Source organism: Chanodichthys erythropterus, chromosome 10 (genome assembly GCF_024489055.1).
Source record: "Chanodichthys erythropterus isolate Z2021 chromosome 10, ASM2448905v1, whole genome shotgun sequence".
Lineage (NCBI taxonomy): Eukaryota > Metazoa > Chordata > Actinopteri > Cypriniformes > Xenocyprididae > Chanodichthys > Chanodichthys erythropterus.
This window is the reverse complement of record NC_090230.1, coordinates 20,681,247-20,708,215: the sequence shown is the minus strand read 5'-3', so window position 1 is coordinate 20,708,215 and position 26,969 is coordinate 20,681,247. Positions and strand designations below refer to the sequence as shown.

The 26,969-nt window shown below is 36.1% G+C and overlaps 3 protein-coding genes across 4 annotated transcripts; 1 reads left to right on the top strand and 2 right to left on the bottom strand.

The window, feature by feature from the left end:
- Window positions 1–1,739: 1,739 nt before the first annotated feature.
- LOC137027895 (CD48 antigen-like) lies at window positions 1,740–7,175 on the top strand. Of its 2 annotated transcripts, XM_067396503.1 has the most exons (6): window positions 1,740–1,858; window positions 2,084–2,413; window positions 2,803–3,120; window positions 3,435–3,560; window positions 3,655–3,716; window positions 6,552–7,175. In XM_067396503.1, the coding sequence occupies exons 1-6, from the start codon at window positions 1,816–1,818 to the stop codon at window positions 6,600–6,602; spliced, it is 930 nt and encodes a 309-aa protein (XP_067252604.1). In that variant the 5' UTR covers window positions 1,740–1,815; the 3' UTR covers window positions 6,603–7,175. The 2 variants fall into 2 exon arrangements, with proteins under 2 accessions (XP_067252604.1, XP_067252603.1); XM_067396502.1 differs by lacking the exon at window positions 6,552–7,175 and having other exon boundaries at window positions 3,655–4,206.
- A 2,869-nt stretch (window positions 7,176–10,044) lies between these two features.
- LOC137028165 (CD48 antigen-like) lies at window positions 10,045–12,189 on the bottom strand. The gene is made up of 5 exons (XM_067396935.1): window positions 12,067–12,189; window positions 11,502–11,831; window positions 10,825–11,106; window positions 10,465–10,512; window positions 10,045–10,145 (listed from the first exon to the last, which is right to left on the bottom strand). Exons 1-5 carry the CDS (start codon window positions 12,107–12,109, stop codon window positions 10,045–10,047), a joined length of 804 nt encoding a protein of 267 aa, XP_067253036.1. The 5' UTR covers window positions 12,110–12,189.
- Window positions 12,190–16,250: 4,061 nt separating this feature from the next.
- On the bottom strand, window positions 16,251–17,423 carry LOC137028164 (gastrula zinc finger protein XlCGF57.1-like). The gene has a single exon (XM_067396934.1). It carries the CDS (start codon window positions 17,421–17,423, stop codon window positions 16,251–16,253), a length of 1,173 nt encoding a protein of 390 aa, XP_067253035.1.
- Window positions 17,424–26,969: the final 9,546 nt, after the last annotated feature.

The window sequence follows — 26,969 nt, the reverse complement described above, 5'->3', positions numbered from 1 at the left end:
GACACACTCAGTTTCTGAGTCAGAGCGAGATCCGCTGTGGCCTGGTTTATATAGGTGAGGGGTCTACACATGCACTGAACCGATGTGGTTTTGTTTTGTTTTCAGTAATGCACAGCAGTTTAATGATAACTTGTCTATTATGGGATGTATGTGGTTGGTGTTTGTGCATTTGGGCAGTTGACCACTTCTGTTCTTCTTAGGCAAGTTTGCATGACCTTCACATAAGTAAAAGCATTAGAAAATGTACTTATTTTTTTTTTATTTTAAATCTCTTTTTTTCTGTATTTCTTCATAATGTGAGATTTTCAGGTCAGTTGTATCAGTATCTTCAGGCTTCATGCAAAATGTATGTTAAAGATTCATTACATGGTCAGCCTTGATCTCCCAAACATCAGGTGGCAGTATGAGTACAGATGTCCTAGTTCAGAATAGCACACTATCCTCTGTTTTTTAACTTCTATTGCTGAATTCAGAACTGCATAATACGACTCATAGTACTTTTACCACTTCTTTCTATGGCTTTCTATTCTATTATGCTAGTATGTGGTTCCGATTTCAGTCTCCTTTTAATAATAAGTGTACATCATGATAATTTCCATATTTGCATGCAGTGGTTAGGCCTGAAACCATTTATTTGAATTATATTCAGTACCAATAACACATCTGTTAATTCTGATAAACACAGATTTAACACATTACTGTACTTGACATTGATCTACAGGAAATAGTGGGCTACCAGAACCCAGTGTGTCAAAAATCTCTAGAAAGTGTGAACACAGGTTAGCATTCGCTGAGTTCAATAAATTAATTTCACTCTCTTTTTTCTCTCTCTATACACTCTCTTTATACATGGTTTCATGCAAATAAAAACAATATTAGCCATATTTTTCGATCTTGCATGTTCTTAAAGACCCTCTGCGGTGAAAATGTGTAGACAAAACATGTACAAATTCATGTGCTCTTCCACTTCTTCAGAATCAGTTCTGGTTCAAACATAATAAAACAGCAGCTATTTCCACTTTCCATTATGCAGCATTTACAGTGAAATTGACCGAGTGGATCTCTGAGATGGTGTGATTGAGAGGAGGCGGGGACTAATTTGCATAATCATGGAATTTAATGAAGCAAGGGTGTAGTTACAATCAAGCTATTTTAAGACATGAAGAAAATATTTTCACAGGGGGGAAAAAAACGTTTAAATATGACATTTTGATTATCAAAGACTGGTTTTCATGGATATTGACTATAGGGGGATTTTCAAATAAACAAGTGCATATATTCAAAGACTTCAGATATACCAATATGGTGCACTCGTATTACTATGAATGGGAGGGGGTGCAACGCAAAATATCGCGGAAAAAAGTCAGCCTTTTAAATAAAGGAGAAGCTCCGTTGCCATAGGTTAGGCCCGCTATTTCTGAATTAAAAAACAACGTTTAATGGAAAAGTTAATGTTAGATTTTGACTAGATTCTAGCTGAGACTGTATTAGTTTTGTTGTTGTTGTTGTTGTTTGTTTTTTGTTTTTTAAGACGGTATTATATTGATATATTGTACAAAGATGCTTTTTCGTCACATATAATTTTATGCTGAAATAAATTAGTTCTTCAAATAATCTATTTAATTTCTTTAAACGCTGTAAGCGCTGTTATATTGCTGCAGGCAGCGCTAGAGTCATTCGTCTCTTCCTCTGTGTGAGGAGAAACACCGAAGTTTTGTAGAGGACACATCGTTGTTTATCCGCTCGAAAACACATTCTCAGCAGCGCTATGAGGACATTATTTATCAGAAATCGTTTGGATATCTTTTGAGGAATATGATTTTAAACCCTGCTTTCATATGCATTCTGATCACAAATGGTAAGTCGGATTTAATTTCATGCGACGCGGCAGAACTGGAACAGAACTATAAACACATGCAAATACATTTTGTACTTTCTAAATGCTTTGTCATTCAAATTGTTGGTTTGTTTTTCAGTTAGAAACACCATATTTAAACTCTTACGACTTAATTTAACAAAACTTACTACGTTTCTTCTTTATTTAAAAAACAAACAGACAATATTCCTTTGTTTGCTGTGTCAGGTGTTTTTTGTGTTGAGGATGAAGTGAAGTCAGTGTCAGTGATGGAGAGAGAATCTGTCTCTCTAAACACTGATGTTCAAGTACAGAAAGATCTTCAGATACAGTGGACATTTGGACCTCAAAACACTCGAATAGCTGAAATCTTTAAAAGGGACCAAATGAACTATATATTTGTCAGTAATGATGGGATATTCAGAGACAGACTCCAGATGGACAATCAAACTGGATCTCTGACCATCAGGAACATCAGATCTGAACACACTGGACTTTATGAACTGACCGTCACCAGCAGTAGAAAAACACTGAAAAGATTCAATGTTACTGTCTATGGTGAGTAAACTGAATCATGTCACAAATGCTATAATTACTAATTATTATTTTGTAATTATAGACTGAACTGAGTGTGCTGAATAATAGTTTAATTATTGCAGAATTCAAATGGCAATTCAATTCAAATGCCCAAAATTGCAGCTGAATTGTTCTACAAATTGTCAAAACAAGAAATTAGATGCACAATAACTGTTTAAATGATCAATTAGTGTATTAGTGTAGATATGGGCATTTCATTTCTTTCTCAGCCTTGCATTTACATTTTTGGTTTCTTTTTGATTTTTTTTTTTTTGCAAGAAAACATGTTATTTTTGTCATTAATTTCTGATAATAATAATAATAATAATAAAACTGAGATAAAAACCTCCATGTTCACTCATGTTTTCCAGCTCATCTACCCATTCCTGTCATCACCAGTAACTCTTCAAACTGTTCTTCATCATCATCATCATCATCAAGATCAGTGTCATCAGTGTCCAGATGTTCATTGGTGTGTTCAGCTGTGAATGTGGGTCATGTGACTCTCTCCTGGTACAAAGGAAACAGTTTATTGTCCAGCATCAGTGTGTCTGATCTCAGCATCAGTCTCTCTCTACCTCTGGAGGTGGAATATCAGGATAAAAACACCTACAGCTGTGTGCTGAACAATCCTATCAGCAACCAGACCAAACATCTCACATCCAGTGGACTCTGTCACACATGTGAAGGTACGTCAACACTGAGATTACAGTCTCCTGACCTCTGTTGATTGGAATATTGTGTAGGTTTATCTTTGTAAGCTGTAACCTCAACACATTGCCAGTTTTTTTGAATAATTTCTTAAACTGTGTGTTTTGTGTGCCAATTAGGGCTTACATTGCATTAAACACCTCAGGCAGGTCAGCATCATGTCAAGCTCAATAGTTACGAGTTTCTCCAGTTGTGTAATAGATTAATTTATCTCCCTGATCTGAATCTTGCGTCTCATCAGACTGGCAGGACTAATATATACTGTATACTATTTTCTGTGTGTTAATTACAGAACAGAGCCACCATTCATATATACTAGTGGTAGTTGGTGTGCTGTTGTTATTGCTGGCCATAACTGCAGTTTGTGGAGGGATTGTGTTCTGGCACATCAAGAACCGTAGACAAGCACCACAGAATGGCAAGTATTACTGCAGTTGAAATGAGTCTTGTGTATCATCATTTCAGGTTTATGTATAATTTTTACAGTTCAAATGTGATTATTATTAAAACAGTTGAGAGTGAAGAAATACATTATGCTACAACAACATTCTGTGCACGTCATTTACAGAATACGGTAAGATACGGTACTTCTGTGTGCGTTTGTGTCTCGCTGCCTGCCTGTACGAAGCTCTGCACCAGTTGATCCATCATTCACGATCAAATGAAATCTCACTGCCTGTCTGTGCTAGCTTGTTTCTTATCATAGCCTAAGCAAAGATTCTGCTCTGTGTTATTCATCTGAATTATAGATGATGTTGGCTTTAATGCTAGTGATTCATTTAAAGATGTCATTTGTATCACAAGCATGTGAACACCTCTATAAGTATACTTAAAGGTGCTCTAAGCGAAGTCACACGTTTTTATGCCAAAACATTTTTTGTCACATACAGCAAACATCTCCTCACTATCTGCTAGCTGCCTGTCTCCTGAACTCACTGTAAAAAAAATGTGGTCTCTGTAGTCGCCACAAGCTCCAAAAACGGCAACAAAGACAAACTGGTGCAGCCTGGACCACAAAACATAATAAACATGCTCCAGCCAATAACCGACAAGCAGCGTCAATACGCAAGCTACTTACATTTTAAATGCGCGTTCATGACTGTTTCAGGAAGCACGGAGGGGAGGGGGAGGAGGAGGAGGAGGAGGGAGGGTCTACACCTCTTACTATGTTTTCAAATCTTTACAAATCTGATTGGATAGGAATAGATTAGGACAAATACCTCGGCAGCAACAGACTGAAAAAACAGCAGTTTGTCAGTTAACAGAAGAAAAAACCTGCTCTACCTGTGATTCCAAATCCCTTAAAGAAAAGAAGCTATATACTGTATTATGGAAGCTTGTTTCCGTCACGGAATAAAACTATTTAAAATATAATTGAGACTTTTTATCTTACAATTCTGACTTTTTTGTAATTGTGAGATATAAACTCACAACTGCGAGTTATAAAGTAAAAACTGCAAGATATAAACTACTTTGACTTCTTTTCTCAGAATTGTGAGACAAACTCACAATTTAGAGATGTAAAGTACCTTTTTTTTATTCTGTGGCGGAAACAAGCTTCCATCATATATACTCTGAGGAATAAATGGTTTAAAAAAATAATGTCATTTACATCAACATGTTTATGCATTGTTGTAAATTTCCCTGTAGGTTACTGTAGTGATGTTACATCAAACACCTGCTGTTTGTACTTTCCAAACAGTGACACCAAATGTCCACATATAAATAATTTAACCATTTTTAGTTTACTTGGCTGTTTATATTTATGTTCAGATATGGATGTTTTATGAAGATCAGACTGGACACAATTACTCTAATCACTTTTATCAAAAATAGATATAATCAATATCAAGCTTCATGATATTGATATTCAGTGTTCAGTGTTTTCCTGCGAAATTGGACTTTTACACTGTTACTGCAGGTTATTTTTCATGTCCACGGGTTAAAGTGACCCCAAATAACATGTTATTTATGCAGATTTTACCCTCTGGAGTGCAATTTTTACTAGGGGCACCCACCTGAAATGCAATTGGGCTAATTTTGAGTAGTAATTGGGCGAGTTTTGTTGTGAATACCTGGTAACCCTGTCGATATTTTATGTAACTTATAGAGATGCTGTTTTACTCTTTTTGATTGAGCATCAAAAGCGAGACTTTGTTGCTGTTGTCTTTGCTGCTTATATTGTATCATGTCTAAAATCTTGTGATTTGTGAGTTGTTGTTTTTTTGTATCTTCGTAGTGTGCATATACTTGCATGATCACACATCATGAGTGTGCAGATCATGTCATATATGTTCCAGACTAGATGCATGAAAACTTGGTTAATTTTTCATAGACATCTCAGTTGTGAGATGTTCTGCTACCATTTTTTTTCTTTTGTCATTTGTCAGTTTGGACGGATGCGTGAACCATCTCGTTCAGGGATTTGGATTCTGATTTTATAGGAAACACCATTGTTAGGCATAATGTCCCTCTCAGAACTTCCTCTCAAATATAAAAGGATTATACATTGACACTGAGCCACAAAAACAGTCATGTTCTGAACTTCTGCAATCGTGTCACACAAAAGAGTGTAGATTCACAAATTATTAAGAGTGACACTGGCTGACAATTAAAGGGATGGATGAACATCTTTTTGGTTTTCTAGAGTCAAGTTATATCAGTTGTCACTGATCTTGAAAGAGAAGTTTCAGGCAAAATGCCAGTTTGGGAGCAGAACATCTTACTTTCAACTTTGTTAATCATAGACCACAGTTTATGATTGATTTTCTGTCTGTAATTTCTTATTTTCTTTCTCCAGTTTTGCATGTGTAGCTGTACGGAAGAGGATTAGGGCCAAGCAATAATAAAAAAAAATAAAACCATCTCGAGATTAAATTGTTAAATTTCGAGAAAAAAATCTACATAAAATGTTGAGAATAAACTCATTAAATTACGAGAAAAAAACTTGTTAAATTGCGAGAAAAAATCTTTACATTTTGAGAAAAAAGTCGAGATAAAATGTTGAGAATAAAGTCATTAAATTATGAGAAAAAAGTTGTTAGATTATGAGAACAAATTTGTTAAATTATGAGCAAAAAGTTGTTAAATTACGAGAAAAAATCTTTACATTTTGAGAAAAAAGTCGAGATAAAATGTTGAGAATAAAGTCATTAAATTACGAGAAAAAAGTCATTAAATTATAAGAATTTTTCTCATAATTTAACGAATTTGTTCTTGTAATTTAACGACTTTTTCTCGTAATTAAATGAGTTTATTCTCAACATTTTATCTAGACCTTTTTCTGGAAATTTAATGAGTTTAATCTCAAGATGGTTTTATTTTTTTATTATTGCTTGGCCCTAATCCTCTTCCATAGTAGCTGTGGTATCAATGCTGTTCCTGATTTTATTTTTGTGTTTTCTTACAGAAATGCAATGAAGAAGATGACATAGTGTACTCAAGTGTTATGATGAGCTAAGGAGCAAAATACTTTTAATGTTTAGTCAACAATAATTCAGGTTGACTGCAGTATAAAGCAGTGTTTCTCAACTGGTGTCTCACGACTCAAATATTGCTCAGACAGAAGCAATACATGCAAATATTAAAATGGTACCAATCTTACTGTAATCATAGATACTGTAAGTTAAATAGTTTTGAAGGACAAGTTATTTTGAACATGGATGAATTTAGAAACTGAAAGTTTCATATTCAGCCTATTTTATGTTAATAATGAATATGCAGCTCATAGTATTACTATAACTTAACCCATAGTAGAATTTCTAGTATTATTACTTTGACTTTAGTATTATTAAGCATTTCTGATGTAAAATTTGGGTCTGGAAATGAAACCAGTTGAGAATCACTGAAGCAGAATGTAAAAATGTATTATTTTTTAGTTATTTATTTGCACACTGCCGTCTTATCATGTTATTGTCAGTTAACATGATCTGTGAAAGAGTGGAGTCAAAAACAGCTTCATAATCCCACAAGAACTGCCTACGGAGCTTAAAAAACCTGTCTAGACCTGAAATGAATACTTGAGCTTGTGCTACAGCTGCCTTAAAAACAAGCGACAGTGTTTGTGCATTTCACTGTATTTCAGCATTATTTCATGAACACTGTACTGAGTGGAATTCAACACAATAAACAATTTTATTTCACTTTATAAAGCTTTTATTATTAAATCACTTTTCTTACACTTTTTTCTCAAACCTAAAACAATCTAGTCCCTGATAGCTTGTAATGTAACAAACCCCAAATTACACAAAAAATAATGAATTGAATTCTTCCAGTTAACATATGAAAACCAGCTTGCTGTAATCTAACAATCACTTCAGGAGTTACTGCAGTTTTCCTGCACGACAGGACATGTTTCCTCAGGTTTGGCTCTTCTCCAAGGGGAAAAACTGGAATGTTTTCTGTCTTCATTCTATAGGTATTACCACCTCCTGTCTGGATGTAATTTGAGCATAGTAGGTGGAGCTAGAAGGTCCAACCACACTCCATAACTCTAACCCTCCATCCATTAGATACACAGAGATGGAGCTGGACTAGGTCAAGGTCAACCCATGACATCTAGAGAGGTGGAGCTGGATGTGAGCACCACATGTCCAAATGGTTTGTTTATAAGGTCAACTTGCGGGTCTCCACCTAGGCTCCTCCGACTTGGAGGTCTCTGGGTTGCAGCGACATGTTCTTAGCATTCTCTGGCAGGCACATGCTTTTCATGCTGGAGAACTGTACAGAATTATTATATTAGAGAGTACATCTAGAGTATATTTCTACTCTGACATTGACATCACTGTTTCAGAGAGATGCATTGTTGTAGCCACAGAAGAAATGAGTTACACACCAGTAACTGTCAAAGCAAAACCAATCCATCATTCAGAACTCCAAACACCCTGCATTATAGTGATTGCAGAACAGGAGTCAACTGAAAAAAAAGGTTCGAATTTTAAAGGTCTCGAAACACTGTGCTCTAGCGACACCTGCTGGTCAAACTGTAAATGCAATGAGAACAGCCATATGTCAATTGACCTTTCGCCGGGAGTTTGATTGACAAGCGATCTAACCAATCAGAACGCCGCATCCGCCATTTTGTCCGTCAAAGCAGCCAGTAGTTAAAAGATTAACCTCGGTGGAGTAAAACTTGAAAAATGGTGTATATTGACGTCTTTCCGTGTTTGAAACAACATTCATTCTCATGTTCATGGACTAATAGGAAGAGATGATCGTTTTTTACGAGCGGTTGAGCTGAGGATCTACAGCAATCTGTCACGACCATGCCCAGCCAGCACAACATGGTGGGGCCCAGATGGGTGTCACCTGGGCAGCCTAACTGGGGCCCAGACAGTTTTGTCCATGGTTTCCATGAAGGCCCCACATGGGTTAGCCCAGATGAACTGAACACTGCTCAGTGTGCACACTACAGGCTGTTAAATGTAACACAGAAACATGCTGGAGTTAATGAGATAATTAGGTGATAATGAGCAGAATCACCAAAAGACAGAGAAACAAGAACTACAACTTCAGCCACAACCTTAGATGAAATCAACTGAAGATAAAAGACATTAAATCATTCAAGATCTGATTAAACAACTACACAAACAGCATTACCAGCTTCACTTATTACTAACCAGACTGACTTTATTTCTGACATTCATCTACAAAAGATGAGAATTACCAGAGGTTTAGATGTTGATGATTTGTTGAAAATAATAGTTTTGTTTGATGTCACCGTGATCGAGGTCAGCGCTTACTTCAGTTAGCCAGTTTGACTCTTACCTATAACTTTTAATTTATTCTCTGGCTGATTGTTATGGCAATAAAAGCAAGAGACAATGTGATCACCTGCTAAATGATAAAGATGTAGTCATCATTTAGTGGCATAATTCACTGATGTAGTGACTGAGCTTTTTATGAGCAAAAAATGATTAACTTTGTGCTAGATCTTTTCTTGAATACAACAATAGAAATATTTTAATTAGAAAGTTTGAAAAATACATTGTTCACTAAAAACCCCTTGCAAGCTTCACTTAAACAGACATCAAGAATCAGCATATGATTCTCAACAACGGTGACATGCTTCATGCTGCAATGCATTCTGGGAGCCATGGATGAGTTTTGTGTAAGGCACCCAGAATGCATTGTGGCATGTCACCATTGTTGAGAATCATACACTGATTCTTGATGTCTGTGTGTGAACAAGTTTTGCAGGTGTTTTAAAATATTTAATGTCCATTGTTTTTTTCAGATATATTCTTCTGCTCTGATTTTTGTAACTTTTTTTTTTAGTTGTTCTGGAGATGATCCAGCACAAAATGAATAACATTTTAATCTATGAACAAAGCCATAATATGATGACTATTAGAGTCATATCATTGAACAGCTGACAACAGCTAAACAAAACTTGCTTTTTTTGCCATAACAAACAGCAAGAGCAGCCTAAGAAACATTATTGCTAGAACAATTAAGAGTCAAACTGCCTAACTGAAGTAAGCGCTGACCTCGATCACGGTGACATCAAAACAAACTTATTTTCAACAAATCATCAACATCTAAACCTCTGGTAATTCTCAATAAGAGCTTTTGTAGATGAATGTCAGAAATAAAGTCAGTCTGGTTAGTAATAAGTGAAGCTGGTAATGCTGTTTGTGGAGATGTTTAATCAGATCTTGAATGATTTAATGTCTTTTATCTTCAGTTGATTTCATTGAAGGTTGTGGTTGAAGTAAGTCATAGTTTTTTCTCTGTCTTTTGGTGATTCTGCTCATTATCACCTAATTATCTCATTAACTCCAGCATGTTTCTGTGTTACATTTAACAGCCTGTAGTGTGCACACTGAGCAGTGTTCAGTTCATCTGGGCTAACCCATGTGGGGCCTCCATGGAAACCGTGGACAAAACTGGCTGGGCCCCAGTTAAGCAGCCCAGGTGACACCCATCTGGGCCCCACCATGCTGTGCTGGCTGGGTAGGGGGCAGGGCCGTGCACAGACCTTTTGAGGGGCATGTGCTGAAAACTGAAAAAGGGCAACGTTGTAGCCTACTTATTCAAACATTCAACAAAATATTTATTTACCGCTGCAAGACGTTCAGCTGCTGTGGAACTTCAGTTCGCGGCACTCAGGGGGCGGAGTTAAGAGGTTTGACTGACAGTTTGTGCGGATCCAAAATGATCTTGCCACAAGCTCTTTTTAATACTTTTATTAGGCTAAATATATTTGTAAATCAGACAGACAGACAGACGTAAAGAGTGACCAATACCATTGATTTATTCTAGAAAATAAATAAATAAAATAAAACACCTCCCAAAAAAAGGGCACTTCGGAGTGTACGGACAAAAAGGGCATGTGCTCTGCACAGGTTGAGCCCTATCTGTGCACGTGCCTGGTAGGGGGGGACGGGTCGGGTCACTATGAATCTGGGGGGGACATGTCCCCCCCGTCCCCAGTGCCATCTGCGCGCCTGGAAACTCGTAACTATTGAGCTTGACATGATGCTGACCTGCCTGAGGTGTTTAATGTAATTTAAGCCCTAATAGACACACAAAACACACAGTTTAAGAAATTATTCAAAAAAACTGGCAATGTGTTGAGGTTACAGCTCACAAAGATAAACCTACACGATATTCCAATCAACAGAGGTCAGGAGACTGTAATCTCAGTGCTGACGTACCTTCACATGTGTGACAGAGTCCACTGGATGTGAGATGTTTGGTCTGGTTTCTGATGGGATTGTTCAGCACACAGCTGTAGGTGTTTTTATCCTGATATTCCACCTCCAGAGGTAGAGAGAGACTGATGCTGAGATCAGACACACTGATGCTGGACAATAAACTGTTTCCTTTGTACCAGGAGAGAGTCACATGACTCACATTCACAGCTGAACACAACAATGAACATCTGGACACTGATGATCTTGATGATGATGATGAAGAACAGTTTGAAGAGTTACTGGAAATGACAGGAATGGGTAGAGGAGCTGGAAAACATGAGTGAACATGTACGTTTTATCTCAGTATTATTATTATTATTATCAGAAATCAATAACAAAAATAACATGATGCAGATGTTTTCTTGCCAAACTAATCAAAGAGAAACCAAAAATGTAAATGCAAGGCTGAGAAAAAAGAAAAAGAAATGCCTGCATCTAAACTAAGACACTGATTGAGCATTAAAACAGCTATTGTGCATATTATCTTATTTATTATTTTGACAATTTGTAGATCAATTCGGCTGCAATTTTGGGCATTTGAATTGAATTGCCATTTCAATTTTGCATTAATTAAACTATTATTCAGCACACTCAGTTCAGTCTATAATTACAAAATAATAATTAGTAATTATAGCATTTGTGACATGATTCAGTTTACTCACCATAGACAGTAACATTGAATCTCTTCAGTGTTTTTCTGCTGCTGGTGACGGTCAGTTCATAAAGTCCAGTGTGTTCAGATCTGATGTTTCTGATGGTCAGAGATCCAGTTTGATTGTCCATCTGGAGTCTGTCTCTGAATATCCCATCATTACTGACAAATATATAGTTCATTTGGTCCCTTTTAATGATTTCAGCTATTCGGGTGTTTTGAGGTCCAAACATCCACTGTATCAGAAGATCTCTCTGTACTTGAACATCAGTGTTTAGAGAGACAGATTCTCCCTCCATCACTGACACTGACTTCACTTCATCCTCAACACAAAACACACCTGACACACATTCAAACAAAGGAATATTGTCTGTTTGTTGTTTTTTAAATAAAGAAGGAAGAAACGTAGTAAGTTTTGTTAAATTAAGTCGTAAGAGTTTAAATATGGTGTTTCTAACTGAAAAACAAACCAACAATTTGAATGACAAAGCATTTAGAAAGTACAAAATGTATTTGCATGTGTTTATAGTTCTGTTCCAGTTCTGCCGCGTCGCATGATATTAAATCCGACTTACCATTTGTGATCAGAATGCATATGAAAGCAGTGTTTAAAATCATATTCCTCAAAAGATATCCAAACGATTTCTGATAAATAATGTCCTCATAGCGCTGCTGAGAATGTGTTTTCGAGCGGATAAACAACGATGTGTCCTCTACAAAACTTCAGTGTTTCTCCTCACACAGAGGAAGAGATGACGAATGACTCTAGCGCTGCCTGCAGCAATATAACAGCGCTTACAGCGTTTAAAGAAATTAAATAGATTATTTGAAGAACTAATTTATTTCAGCATAAAATTATATGTGACGAAAAATTATCTTTGTGCAATATATCACTATAATACCGTCTCAAAAAAAAAAAAAAAAAAAATTTAGCTAAAATCTACTAGAAATATAGTTAAAATCTGACATGAACTGTTTCAGCATTATTTTTTTGTTTTAATTGCAGAAATACCGTTAAAAAAAGAACATAGGCTATTTTCAGGCTGGACCACGCTGTTAGACCTTGCCAGGCTTTTTTACAGTAAAATTTACTGTTGATTGTAGTTATTTACTGTAATCTACAGTATGTTACTGAAAAGGTACCATGCACTAAATTAAAACTTGTGTTACCTCATTTCATTTGCAGAAACTGGCTGCCTCAAATTGTGTGACTGCCATTTTAATGTACAAACTAATATGCTAATAACATGCATACTATTACTATGAACTTACGTCATTAAAGTTAACTAAAAACATTTTAGATAAAGAGATTTTCACTGCATTAGCAGAAACACAGTCACCATCTGTTAAATAAAACAACATGCAGCATATCATCAATATCTCTTGATCTTCTCCTGAACCTAAGCACAGGCTCTACTCTTCAGCACAATGGTGACCCACAAAACTCAATTTTACAGTAAACTACTGGCAACAGTGTTGCCAGTATATAACTGTGCTTTAACTTACAGTTTGTTACTGTTAAAATACATTTTGTGGGTGTGTCTTTTTATCTTACACCTTTTACCCTTTCAACCCCACAGGAACATCCTCGAGTGTCCACACTACAGAGTAAAAGAAACATTTATGCTGTTGCAGTGAGATAATTAAGTTAATATTTAAGTGATGATTGAGCAAAACAAAACCACATTGGTTCAGTGCATGTGTAGACCCCTAGCCTATAAACAAGACCACAGCAGGGCCCGTATTTATCGAGCCTCTAAGAATTGCTCACAAGAACAAGTCAAGTCATCTTCATTTATATTGCGTTTTTCACAATACAGATTGGTTTCAATGCAGCTTCACAGTGATAATAGGAAAATGAATGGACAGAGATTGTTTTGGCTAAACAGCAACTCTAAGAAAAACTTTTTATTGAACTGAAGTAAGTTTTTGATTTAATCACTTTCCAACCTCCATTTGAACAATATTAATCACAGACCACCGTTTATAATTTGTTATTTTCTGAAAGATTCACCTCTTTCTCCAGTTTTGCATGTGTAGTTATGGCATCAGGGCTGTTCCTGATTTTATTTTTGTGTTTTCTTACAGAAATGTAATGAAGAAGATGACATAGTGTACTCAAGTGTTGTGATGAGCTAAGGAGCAAAATACTTTTAATGTTTAGTCAACAATAATTCAGGTTGACTGCAGTATAAAGCAGTGTTTCTCAACTGGTGTCTCACGACTCAAATATTGCTCAGACAGAAGCAATACATGCAAATATTAAAATGGTACCAATCTTACTGTAATCATAGATACTGTAAGTGAAATAGTTTTGAAGGACAAGTTATTTTGAACATGCATGAATTTAGAAACTGAAAGTTTCATATTCAGCCTATTTAATGTTAATAATGAATATGCAGCTCATAGTAATACTATAACTTAACCCATAGTAGAATTTCTAGTATTATTACTTTGACTTTAGTATTATTAAGCATTTCTGATGTAAAATTTGGGTCTGGAAATGAAACCAGTTGAGAATCACTGAAGCAGAATGTAAAAATGTATTATTTTTTAGTTATTTATTTGCACACTGCCGTCTTATCATGTTATTGCCTACGAATCTTCAAAAACCTGTCTGAATACTTGAAATGAAAACTTGAGCTTGTGCTACAGCTGCCTTAAAAACAAGCGACAGTGTTTGTGCATTTCACTGTATTTCAGCATTATTTCATGAACACTGTACTGAGTGGAATTCAACACAATAAACAATTTTATTTCACTTTATGAAGCTTTTATTATTAAATCACTTTTCTTACACTTTTTTTCTCAAACCTAAAACAATCTAGTCCCTGATAGCTTGTAATGTAACAAACACCAAATTACACAAAAAATAATGAATCGAATTCTTCCAGTTAACATATGAAAACCAGCTTGCTGTAATCTAACAATCACATCAGGAGTTACTGCAGTATTCCTGCATGACAGGACATGTTTCCTCAGGTTTGGCTCTTCTCCAAGGCGGGAAAACTGGAATGTTTTCTGTCTTCATTCTATAGGTATTACCACCTCCTGTCTGGACGTAATTTGAGCATAGTAGGTGGAGCTAGAAGGTCCAACCACACTCCATAACTCTAACCCTCCATCCATTAGATACACAAAGGTGGAGCTGGACTAGGTCAAGGTCAACCCATGACATCTAGAGAGGTGGAGCTGGATGTGAGCACCACATGTCCAAATGGTTTGTTTATAAGGTCAGCTCAACTTGAGGGCCTCCACCTAGGCTCCTCCGACTTGGAGGTCTCTGGGTTGCAGCGACATGTTCTTAGCATTCTCTGGCAGGCACATGCTTTTCATGCTGGAGAACTGTACAGAATTATTATATTAGAGAGTACATCTAGAGTATATTTCTACTCTGACATTGACATCACTGTTTCAGAGAGATGCATTGGTGTAGCCACAGAAGAAATGACTTACACACCAGTAACTGTCAAAGCAAAACCAATCCATCATTCAGAACTCCAAACACCCTGCATTATAGTGATTGCAGAACAGGAGTCAACTGAAAAAAAAGGTTCGAATTTTAAAGGTCTCGAAACACTGTGCTCTAGCGACACCTGCTGGTCAAACTGTAAATGCAATGAGAACAGCCATATGTCAATTGCAGTCTTTAGCCAAAAAGGTTAATAAATGCTGCTTAAACATGGATTAAAAATAATATAACAAGGCAAAGAGAATGTGATGGAGCATAATAATCTACTCCATTGAACTATTATAAGATATTTAAATATAAATTAAACAAAATATAAAAATCATAATAGAGCATGATAATTTGAATTATATCATGAAGTAAACTCTTATACAAGAATAAAACTCATTAGATATTGTTGATTTAGGAGAAACTCCATCTTTGAGTTGATCTGAATCTCACACTTGAAACTGCTCGTCTTCACTGTAACAACTTCAGATGATGTTTTTGGTTTAGTTGGATTAGTTTATTTGCACAAATATAAAATATATACAATAAAAACAAAAAGTACAATACATATACTGTGCAGGGAGAGGCATAACACCTGAAAGGGCTTATTTAAAGCCTGCACCTAAACAACAAAAGAAGAAACTCATTGTGAAATTAAAGAAAGAAAAAAAAAAAACTACATTAAAAATATATAAATGTATGCAACAAGTTAATTACAATTACAAAAACCCCAAAATAACATACTCCAGAAACAAACCATATAGGGTACATAGAATACATAAACATCAAAAAAACAAAAAAGCATAATTACAAAGCTGCAATAAATGATTCTTTGTACATTTTGTTAAGAAGAACATTTTTCTGCTAGATGGGACAAACCATTGGAATTGACTAGTTAGTGAGCGAACCTGTGAATTTACTTTAAATTACATCTTAAATTGCTCAGGAATGTTACATTCACATGATCTTATAAATGAAAACACAAATTTGAGAAATGGTAATATCATAAACGGTAAGAACCTGAAGTTTCTGAAATAAAGAAGCAGATGAAGTGTATGCATTTGATCGGGTTGCAATCCTAACAAAACATTTCTGAAGGATAAACATAAAAAGTGCTCACCCAAACTACATTACAATATGAAAGATACAGATAAATTAAACTGCAGTAAAGAGCAAGAACTCAATGTTTTGTTGTCCTGTCGCTTGTTGTGGTTGTTTTGGGCAAATTTATATAGAAGAGATAGATTTTTTTGCTTATAGTTTTATTTGTTTTTATTGTTTGCTGAGGACACAGTGTCACATTTAATGTGCTGGATCTGAAGATGAATTCATACATGGTTTCACACATTTGTTTTTTGTATGATTGTGTAAAGAAGCTAAATAAGTGAAACTCATCCCACACGGAGGGCAGTGATACGGCTTCTCTCCAGTGTGGATTCGCTCATGTTTTTTCAGATATTCTGACCATCTGAATCTCTTGTCGCAGTGTGAACACTTGAAAGGTTTTTCTCTGGTGTGGATCCGCTCATGTTTTTTCAGATATTCTGACCATTTGAATGTCTTGTCACAGTGTGAACACTTGTAAGGTTTTTCTCCAGTGTGAATTCTCTGGTGCAGTTTCAGTTCAGCATCTCTAACAAAAGTCTTCCCACAATCAAAGCACATGTGATCCTTCACACCATTGTGTCTTTTCTGGTGTAAATTTAGACTACCCATCTGACTAAAGCTCTTTCCACACAGAGAACATGTGTAAGGCTTCTCCTGTGTGTGAACTTTCATGTGGTCCTTCAGCGCATCTCCCCTAAAAAATGTTTTACCGCACTGATCACAGTTAAACGGTCTTTCTCCAGAATGAGAACGCCAATGTAATTTTAAACTGCATGCCTTTCTGTAACTCTTCCCGCATTGATCACATATGTGTGGCTTCTCTCCGGTGTGGATCCTCATGTGTTCATCAAGGGAGCTTTTTTGTGCAAAACTCCTCCCACACTGATCACATGTGTGCGGCTTCTCTCCAGTGTGGATCCTCATGTGATCTTTAAGGTGTCCTTTTTGTGCAAAACTCTTCCCACACTGATCACACGTGTGCGGCTTCTCTCCACTATGAACTCTCATGTGAAGTTTAAGATAGTTTTTGTATGGGAAACTCTTCCCACACTGATCACATGTGTACGGCTTCTCTCCAGTGTGGATCTTCATGTGTTCCTTAAGACTTGTTTTTTTTTTAAAACCCTTACCGCACTGATCACATGTGTGCAGGTTCTCTGTAGTGTGGATCTTCATGTGATCCTGAAGGCATTTTTTTAATGTGTAACTCTTCCCACACTGAGGGCAGGTCACTGAGGGCTTTTTGGCTCTCCTTTTTACTAAATCAATTTCAGTCTGTGAGCGACTCAAAGATTTGTCACCAGTTTTAACATGATGATGTTTATCCTTCACTCCACTCAGTTCTTCACTTTCCTTGTTGTCTTCCATGAGGTCTAAAATGAAAGTAAGAAAAGGTTAATCTTCAGTAAAGCATAAAAAATAGGGAAATGTATAGGGAAAGAGACATAGGTCAACCATGATGTAATCTCAAATAATACAACTGCTATAGAATGATTGTTTTTATAATTGCTTTTATCAATATTTTTTGAGATATTTAAGCTTTTATCTTGATCTGACATCCATTCATTTCCAAATCGCTTATCCTATGTAGGGTCACAAAGATCCTGGAGATCAGTGTCTCTGGCCTGGATTTATAGTCTAAAGCCTTCTCAAATTGTACAACAAACTCATCTATTCTGCTGCCTAATAAACATCAATCTGAGATTGCTGTGGGGTCAAAAATAGGGTTAGTTCACCCAAAAATGAAAATTCTGTCATTTATTACTCACGCTCATGCCGTCATACCCGTAAGACCTTCGTTCATCTTCGGAAAACAAATTTAGATATTTTTGTTGAAATACGATGGCTCCATGAGGCCTCTATAGCCAGCAATGACATTTCCTCTTTCAAGATCCATAAAGGTAATAAAAACATATTTAAATCAGTTCATGTGAGTATAGTGGCTCAATATTAATATTATAAAGCCACAAGAATATTTTTGGTGCGCCAAAAAAACGAATTATTTAGTGATGATCATAATCACGTCACTAGAGCAAGCTCCTGATTGGTTAACACGGTGCGAATTTTCACCAAAGTTCAGATTTTTGAAACTTGCGCGACTCTCGCATCAAACACTCAATTTGCGCGAATCACGCCGCAGGATGTCTGTCTATTCACGTCTTTGCATTGACTTAGCATGTAAATCACTCGCGCTTAACGCTTCATTTGCGTCTGGTGTGAACCTAACATAAGACCTTCGTTCATCTTTTGAACACAAATAAAGATCTTTTTTGATCTTTATTGTTAGCCAGATCATTTCCTTTTTTTAATGCCCAAAAAGGTACTAAAAACATTAAAACATTTCATGTAATTACACAACAATGACTTTATTTAACAATATAGTGATGGGCGATTTAAAACACTGCTTCATGAAGCTTCAAAGCTTTACGAATCTTTTGTTTCGAATCAGTGGTTCAGAGTGCCAAAATCAAGTGATTTCAGTAAATGAGTCCACTGTACTCACATGAACTGTTTTAACTGTTTTTAGTACCTTTCCTTTATTAAAAAAGGAAATGATCTTGCTGGCAATGCACTGTGACCCACCCGCATCAGACTTTATGAGAAATATCTTAATTTGTGTTCTGAAGATGAACGAAGGTCTATTACTCAACATGAGTGAGTAATAAATTCCATAATTTTCAATTTTGGGTGAACTAACCCTTTAATAATAGAGCAGTTTTATATAAAATATACACAAACTTAACAGAAATTATTCTGAGAAGAGTGTTTTTCAACATAATGTAAATATTATTGTGTCCATAGAATAATTTTTCATCAACCACTAATTTACAGATGCAGTTGGGAGGTTCACTTGTTTAGCAGCAATGGAGGCAAAACAGATGCAAGTCTTACAGGTTTGGATCAACATGAGGGTGAGTACTTAATGAAAGAAATTTAATTTTGGGGTGAACTAACCCTTTAAATAAAGACAAAACTGAAGTCATTGCATTTGGAAGCAAAGATGATCAGGATCAAGTCAGCTGGAAATACCAAGGGTTAACTCAAGTCTGCTTTTAGCTACTATGCCAGCTGCAACTAGAACCAACTTCCAGAAGAGACCAAGGCCCAGTTTCACAGACAGGGTTTAGCCTAAGCCAGAATTAGGACTTAGTTCAGTTATAGTTCAATAATTACTTCCACTTATGATTCATTGTCACATTTCATGACAATTCAGTGACAATGGTGCTGTTAGCCTTAAACAGTTACATGATGCGTTATTGACCTTCAAGAGAGGATTGTAAATATTTGCTACTTTCACTGTTATTTCACAGTGATGAACTGATGAAGCTTTATGTTCTTCAGCATCATTAACGAAGAATCAAGAATAAACACCAACCTCTTAGATTTTCAGTATCTCTCTGTTTTATTCTGCAGTGTTCTGGATCATTCATGTTATAACATATATCGGAGGAGCTTCTCTGTACACCAGTTGCTGTGTAATGGGAGAAGCAGATCTGCAAATCAAAAATAAATTAATGAGTTACACATTTTAAACATGCATATGTTACGTTTAACTATCCATCTATCAAAACATAAATAACTGAAATTGTTTTATATTTACCTTAATTTAGCTTTTCACTTACCTATACCTTTGGTCATTGGTTTTTATTCATTTACTTTATTTCCTACAGACATAAAAAAATTAATTAAATAAATTTTGTGAGGTGCTTTAAGATCTCAAAAGTGTTGATCATAGTTTGCCTCAGTCTGTTGCAGTAATGAAATAATGGCTTTAAGTTAAAGTTTACTGTTAAAGTGATCTATTCTAAAGATCTCATAATAGAGGTGAAAATTGGAGCTTTTGTCATGAAACAAAGAGATTAAGCTATCGTTTTATCAATAATCAGATCATTTTTACATGAGTCTCTCAGACTTGGGTAAAGTTGGTTTTATATCCGTATTCAATAGCCTTGTTAATCACACTACATTGGACATTCAGTAGACATTCACAAGTAAATATGCCATTAAAACAATACTTGCCTATTTTGATCGACTGTGAAAAATGTTGTAAGTTGACAATCGTTGGTTGTCAATATCATGTCGCTGCTTAAAATTCACAAACATTAATTTATTGCACATTTATTGGAAAGTCTGAATTTATCAGAAGTCCGAATGTGCGAATATAAAACCAACTTTACCCAAGTGTCACACAGGATATACTAGGCTATTCTGAAAAAGACTATAAAACTGCACTAACTTCTTTCACATTTATTTATACAGTAACATGACTTTAAGATCATGTGACTAAGAGTAACATTACTTTAAACATCGAAACAATCACAAGAACATACACAACAACAACAACAAAAATCTCCGTTACATGTTTGAGTAAGCAGTCGCCAGAAATACGCATAAATAGCATATAATTCAATGAAATCGAGACAAAAATTTAACGCTAAAAGTGTTGCTTATACAAACTTGTGTTAATATACAAAGCGCTGTGAATAGCTCACCTCAGGAAACTTCCTCGACTGAGTAAGAGAACGCGCTCGGAGTGACCTCACCACTGCGAGGCGCTCGCCCCCGTACACTAGCTGCGTTCGAAAGCGCGTACTCTCCTAGTATGTAGGCTACTTAATTTTAATAAGATTTTACTTAGGGTATATAAAGGTGCCCTAGAACCCTTTTTCACAAGATGTAATATAAGTCTAAGGTGTCCCCTGAATGTATTTGTGAAGTTTCAGCTCAAAATACATTACTGGGAGGCAAAATAAACAGTAGATTACGGAAACTGCACCAAATGTTGTTCACAACAAAACATCTAATAAAATGACACATCAAACTAAATTAACAGGATGGAACACTGTAAGATAAATCTTATCAGCCTGAATTTTCTTTCCCATTTTCTCCCTGTTTTCTCTCTCCTGGTCTTTAAGGCTGCATTGTTTTTATTGTTTCATCACACATCTGTTTTTAATGTTTTTTGTATGGATAAGGCCATCCTGGAGCCCCAGGAAGGCATGGTTACTTGACCTTAAGTTGACCATTGAAAGCTTTTATGTTGGTCTCAGTACTGAAGGAAGGTAGACAGAGGGTCTTTTGTCCTCTGTTGAAGCTGTATTCTATACTATAACATCTTGTTTTCTTTATGTACCGGAACAATTTCCATATGAGCAGGCCCGGATTAAGAACAGAGGAAATACTTTCAATGCTGAGACCAACATAAAATCTATCAATTGCCCCTTTTGGCAATAAAATTGCCACACCCAAGTCTCAGCATTACTTTTCTCATATCCAAATATAATCACTTTCTTTACTTTCAAAATCATAACATTCTTCAGCAAACATTTCCTTCATTTTCCTGCAAAATTACTAACATTTAACAGTTCTATTCATCAAAGCATATTGAGAGTATACAAAGTTGTTCATGGCACGATTAATCAAAGCTCTAATAAATGGAATAATACAACAGATAATAAATGTCATAATTAATAGGATCACACCTATAGGAATCAAAGCAGATACAAGCATTTGTTGCCATCCTGTAACCATGCTAAGAACCCACTTTGATTATCAGTAACTTCTCGTTCTTGTAATTCTTGAGCAAATCTAGTCATATTTTTTAAACCCTCTGAAATTAAATGACCATCTGCATCATTTTCAGGGATATAAGTACAACAAGAGGTACCAACAATAACACAAACTCCTCCTCCTGCCGCGGTTAATTGATCTAAAACTAGCCTGTTTTGCAGGGCAGTTAAACGGAGCCCTCGGAGTTCCTGTTGAACACCAGCCAATGTGTCTCTTGTAGTATTAATAAATGAAATTAGCTCATATCTTGTAACCTCAACTTCAATTTGAAGACTAGAGACACCTATTCCTGGAAACACTGCTTCAAAGAATCTTTCAGTACCAGTCCAGAGTCGATGTTGCTAGGAAATCTTCTTCTTCTGCTTTTCTGACCTCTGCCTCAAATCCCAAGCCTTTTTCCTACAGTCACGTTCCAGATGTCCTGGCTTGCCACAATAAAAACAGCATCTCACATTTCCAAATTGTTGTGGACGAGGATTCACAGCAGCATTCACTTGAAGCATTGCAGGAGTTTTGCCCCTGGAGACATCAAAAGCTCCAGCAGAGGAAAGCTCACGCAAGCGTCATCCCAATTCATCAACAGAAATGGTAGTAATATTCGGAGTTGTTATACGAATTAACTGCGCAGTGTCTTTGTTCATATTATTTATGAACGTATTTAAGAACAATGGACAATTTTGTTTAATAGCAGATTCCTCAACCCATGCATGTTTAAATCTGTTAAAGAATGCAACAGGGCTTTCACCAGTTCTCTGTTTGGTATTGGCTGCATGCGAGATGTCTTGTTTAGAAGAAGGCACTTTTAACAAAAAAGCAGTCAATTGTTTGAAAAAAACTTTAAGTTTACCTGAGCTGGCCCAAATCCAATCACCTGCTTCGTCCTCATCACCAGAATCAGTAATTTAGAAGCACTCGTGAAGGTTTAGACAAATCAAGGGGCTTCGAATCTCCAGCTTTCTGAGATACAACACCACGAACAGGCGGTGTATTGTACATGGGGTTTAAGTAATCAACTTCTTCAATCATTTCCTCCTCTGTGATTTCCGCAGGCAGTGTTTTAGTCAAAATAAAACGATAATCTCGTCCCGTCAATTGACTGTAGGCAGTTAACCATTGCAGCACTGCCACAAATTGATGTGGTGACCTAGCCGGATCAGGCAGATCTTTGCAAATAGCCACTGCCTCCGTAACACTCAGAGGAGTAATTTTGTAACCATCTGGAAGCTGTACAAATGGAAAAACTTCAGTTGTGGACGGCAACTGTGGATACAATCAATTGGTCAAGGGCTTTGGAATTTCAGCAGAAACAACACATTCATATGGAGGAAGGGACGCATCCGGTTTCAGCTGAGACTGAGAGAGAGAGCTGTCTTGTTTTTTCAACTCTGGACCCTTATCCCAATAATGTTTCATCTTCATCCAAACTTTATACGCATCTTTCATATAATAAATGGACCATCCTGGGTCACCCCAAGAACCAAAGATCATATCTTTTGCAGCACACATATCTTCATCTTTAAAAGAACCATCGCGGGGAAACGGATCTAATTGTATTTTCCCTTCTGACCATCCCGCGAGATTAGAGAGATAGGGTTCAGTAAAAAACGCTTTATTATTGCGATTCATGAAATCCCTCTGGGTTTCACCCATTTAAAACAGCCAACAAAGATCTCTCCTTTGCTTAAAGAAAAGCCTTACAATTTCAGAGAATGGCCAAACAAAATACAAATTAAAGTCTGCAGCTTTATATTAACTTTTTAGTATTTTTGGCAAAAACAAAAATTTTAAATTCAGTATTATTCATTCAACTGCCAACAAGGACCTGAGGATATCACCATGAAATGGACTAAGAGAGAGAAAATCTTCAACTCAAACTCATCTATTCCCTTCCCACGCATAAAATCCGTGAGGATAACACCAAAAAATGAAAGGGTGATCAATCCTCTTTCACTCTCCCCGTATTTATAAAAATACGAGGATATCCACTTTTAACAAATATGAAAAAAGTGCGGCACAAAAATACAAGGATCAATTTCTCAACAGACAGTAAGATGCACTTAAGCATTTTATTTCTTACCTGCACTGTAAAAAATTTAACGTAAAATCAACAGTAACTTACTGGCAACAAATAGCCAGCAAGCTTCAGTATTTTATTCGACGGTAATATTACTGTAAATCTGACTACAGTAGTTCACAACATACTGTATAATAACTTACAGTATATTTATACTGTAAAATTAATTACAGTTCATGTTTTTGCACTGTATTTTAAAATACAGTAAAGTTACTATGCAGTATAATTGATTACGGTAGTTTTTATATTCATATATAAGCATATATACACAACATATAACTAACTACAATCTGTTACATGCTTAAAAAAATAATGAAATATAAAGGCTTGTATGCAAAAAAAAATTCACAGTTATATTACTGATTATTAGATGTCACGTAAATTATGACAACACTCAGAAGTCCATTTAAAAACTTTTATTACAATTTAATTCATTAAACGGTAAAAACACTCTCCAGACTTGACAGGGCCAATGCAGATCCCAGGTTTTTGCTGCCTATAGAGAACAAAACACAAAAATTGAGTTGCACTACAGCTTGACAGACATCAATGTGACAAACAGATTTGAAAATGACTTACCTCTTTATTAACCGAAGAGCGATACTCATCAGCACGCTGCAATGTCGAACAGCATACACGCTGAAAGAAATGAAAAACATATTCAACACTGCATAGACTTACACAGAGATATTCGTTTCACAATGCATCCCCTTTCTGAATGATCCTGATCTCCTCGATTCGTTACAAAACCGCTCACATTTTATGAATTTTACTGCGTTCAATAGCTGAAAATGACTTACCTCTTTATTAACCGAAAGAGCGATACTCATCAGCACGCTGCAATGTCGAACAACATACATGCTAAAAGAAATGAAAAACAAATTCAACACTGCATAGACATCCTGATCTCCTCGATCCGTTACAAAGCTAAAACAGCTCTCATTTTATGAATTTTACTGCGTTCTTCAATAGCTGAAAATGACTTACCTCTTTATTAACTCATCAGCACGCTGCAATGTCGAACAACATACACGCTTAAAGAAATGAAAAACATATTCAACACTGCATAGACATCCATTAATTCGGCGCGAATTTCACTGCCTGTGTATTCACTTTACTTACATTGGTTGTACTCACGTAATAAATGTATAATATGACTGAAAACACTGTGGTTGTCCCTTGTCCCTTCAAGTTGTGCATAACATTAGTGTAATAGGTCGATTTCGAACATAGCTTTAGGCTTAGGTGCGTAAGGCCGCGATCGCGACAGGACACACGCACACGATGTAAGTTACACACAAATGTTCAGAAACAAGAACATTTCGATTACTTTGTTCTAAACTTGAAATTATTAACTAACATTAACAGCAAACCTAGTATTTGTAGTAGTTAGTATTTGGCTAACGTTAAAACGAATATCTTCCCATTTCGGGTGAAACATTTAGAAATACACATCTTTAAGATATTGAATAAAATTGTATATCTCACCTGACTGGTTCTTGTTGGTCTTGCTCATCCTCAAAGGCTCAGCAAATGAATTGGAAAATGAGTGCGGGCTGACGGTTTAGATGATTGGTTGCCAGGTATATCCCGTGCGATTCCGCTCTTTATGTAATTAGTGTGTTTAATAGAAAGCAAAATAATAATAATAAAAAAATATCATGGGAATTGATTTTATCTATTTACATAGCCTATATTATTGACATCTCTACAACTACCTCCCACCCACAAAATTGTTGGCTATAACCTATGAGATTAGTTGGTTTTGTGTCAAAATCTGGCAACCATAAAGATATGCAATTAAAAAACACCCACATAAAACATTAAACTTTTTTTAACTATATGCTAAATGCCTTAATATATGGGTTACCTTATGAAACGATTTATAAAATTCCTTATAAATAAATATTTAATTAATAAATAAAATTCCTTGTCTGTTGGATTATTACTGTCATCAATTTAACAGTAATATAAGGATTACTGTAATTATTTTCCCAGTCTATTGTTTTTTTCAAAGAATAGCATAAATTGACAGCAACTGTCCTGTAAATAGTTTCTACAGTAAGACAAAGCTGGAAATACAGCAATAATACTGCAAAAGTTATAAAATTGACAGCAACTTACTGTAAACTGTTTCTACAGTAAGCTTTCTCTGTTAATACAGCAATAATACTGTGAAAACAACAGAAATCGTTTACAGTGTGTCTGGAGAAATCCGGGACGAGCCCCCAAATTAGGTTTTTGCTCCTAATTCGTGCCTCACCCCAGACCTCTTATTTGGCAATTGAATGAGCAATCACTCAGCGCTGAGGGAGAACATAGTCTCATTTTATTGATAAGAGAGAAAGAATATATAGAAAGAGTACAAGGGATGTAGTATAGTTTCAGCCAATGAGAAAGAGAATACATCATATAGCTTATGGTATAGGAATGTGATACATATGGAAAAACAAGTCTAAATATGGTCATCTACTGGTCAGGTACCCATGAGGTCCCTTAAAATCCCAAGGACCTTCTCCTATTCTGGTAATACAGAAAGCAGGGACCATTCCCTGTCTCACATTCACTCCTAGTAAAGCCTTATATGGAAATGGTTCTGGTACATAGAAAACCATATGTTAGAACATAGAATACAGCTTTGACAGAGGAAAAAGGAGCCTCTGTCCACATACTTTCAATGCTGAGACCAACATAAAATCTATCAGGGTCAGAAAAAGCTTATCTCAGAAAAGCACACGAATGACGAATGACATAACTGGCAGGGCTTTAAAGCACATGCAAATAAAGAACTTTTGTGATTGCGAATAAGTGCAGTGTCCCGTGAGTAACTCCACTGCTGTGTTAACATGTGATGTGAATGTGTCGAGGTCGAGTTGTACGGATGGAGGCACCAGAACTGCAACAGAATGTGCTTCAAAGGCAGATAGTTGAGACAAGTTACACGACAAAAAACAGTAGGAAAGTTAATTCGGGGTTTTTACACGGGTGATGATGATGATGATGATGAGAGAAAAACACTGACATTCTGAATTCAAACGGCAATAAAATCAATCGACTCGTCCCTGTAAATGTTGAAAACACCTTAAGTTTTCATGAGAAACAATTACCATCCGAATAGGGCTTAACTCGTTATAAGAGTAATAACTTGCTGCAGCTGCTATCTCACCTTCTTCAGCGTGTAAATCACGCAGATCGGCGACGGTGTCGGTGGGTAAAGATAATTGTGAGCTGGCGCTGCACGCGTGGTCTTCCTGCAGTCAGGCACATTT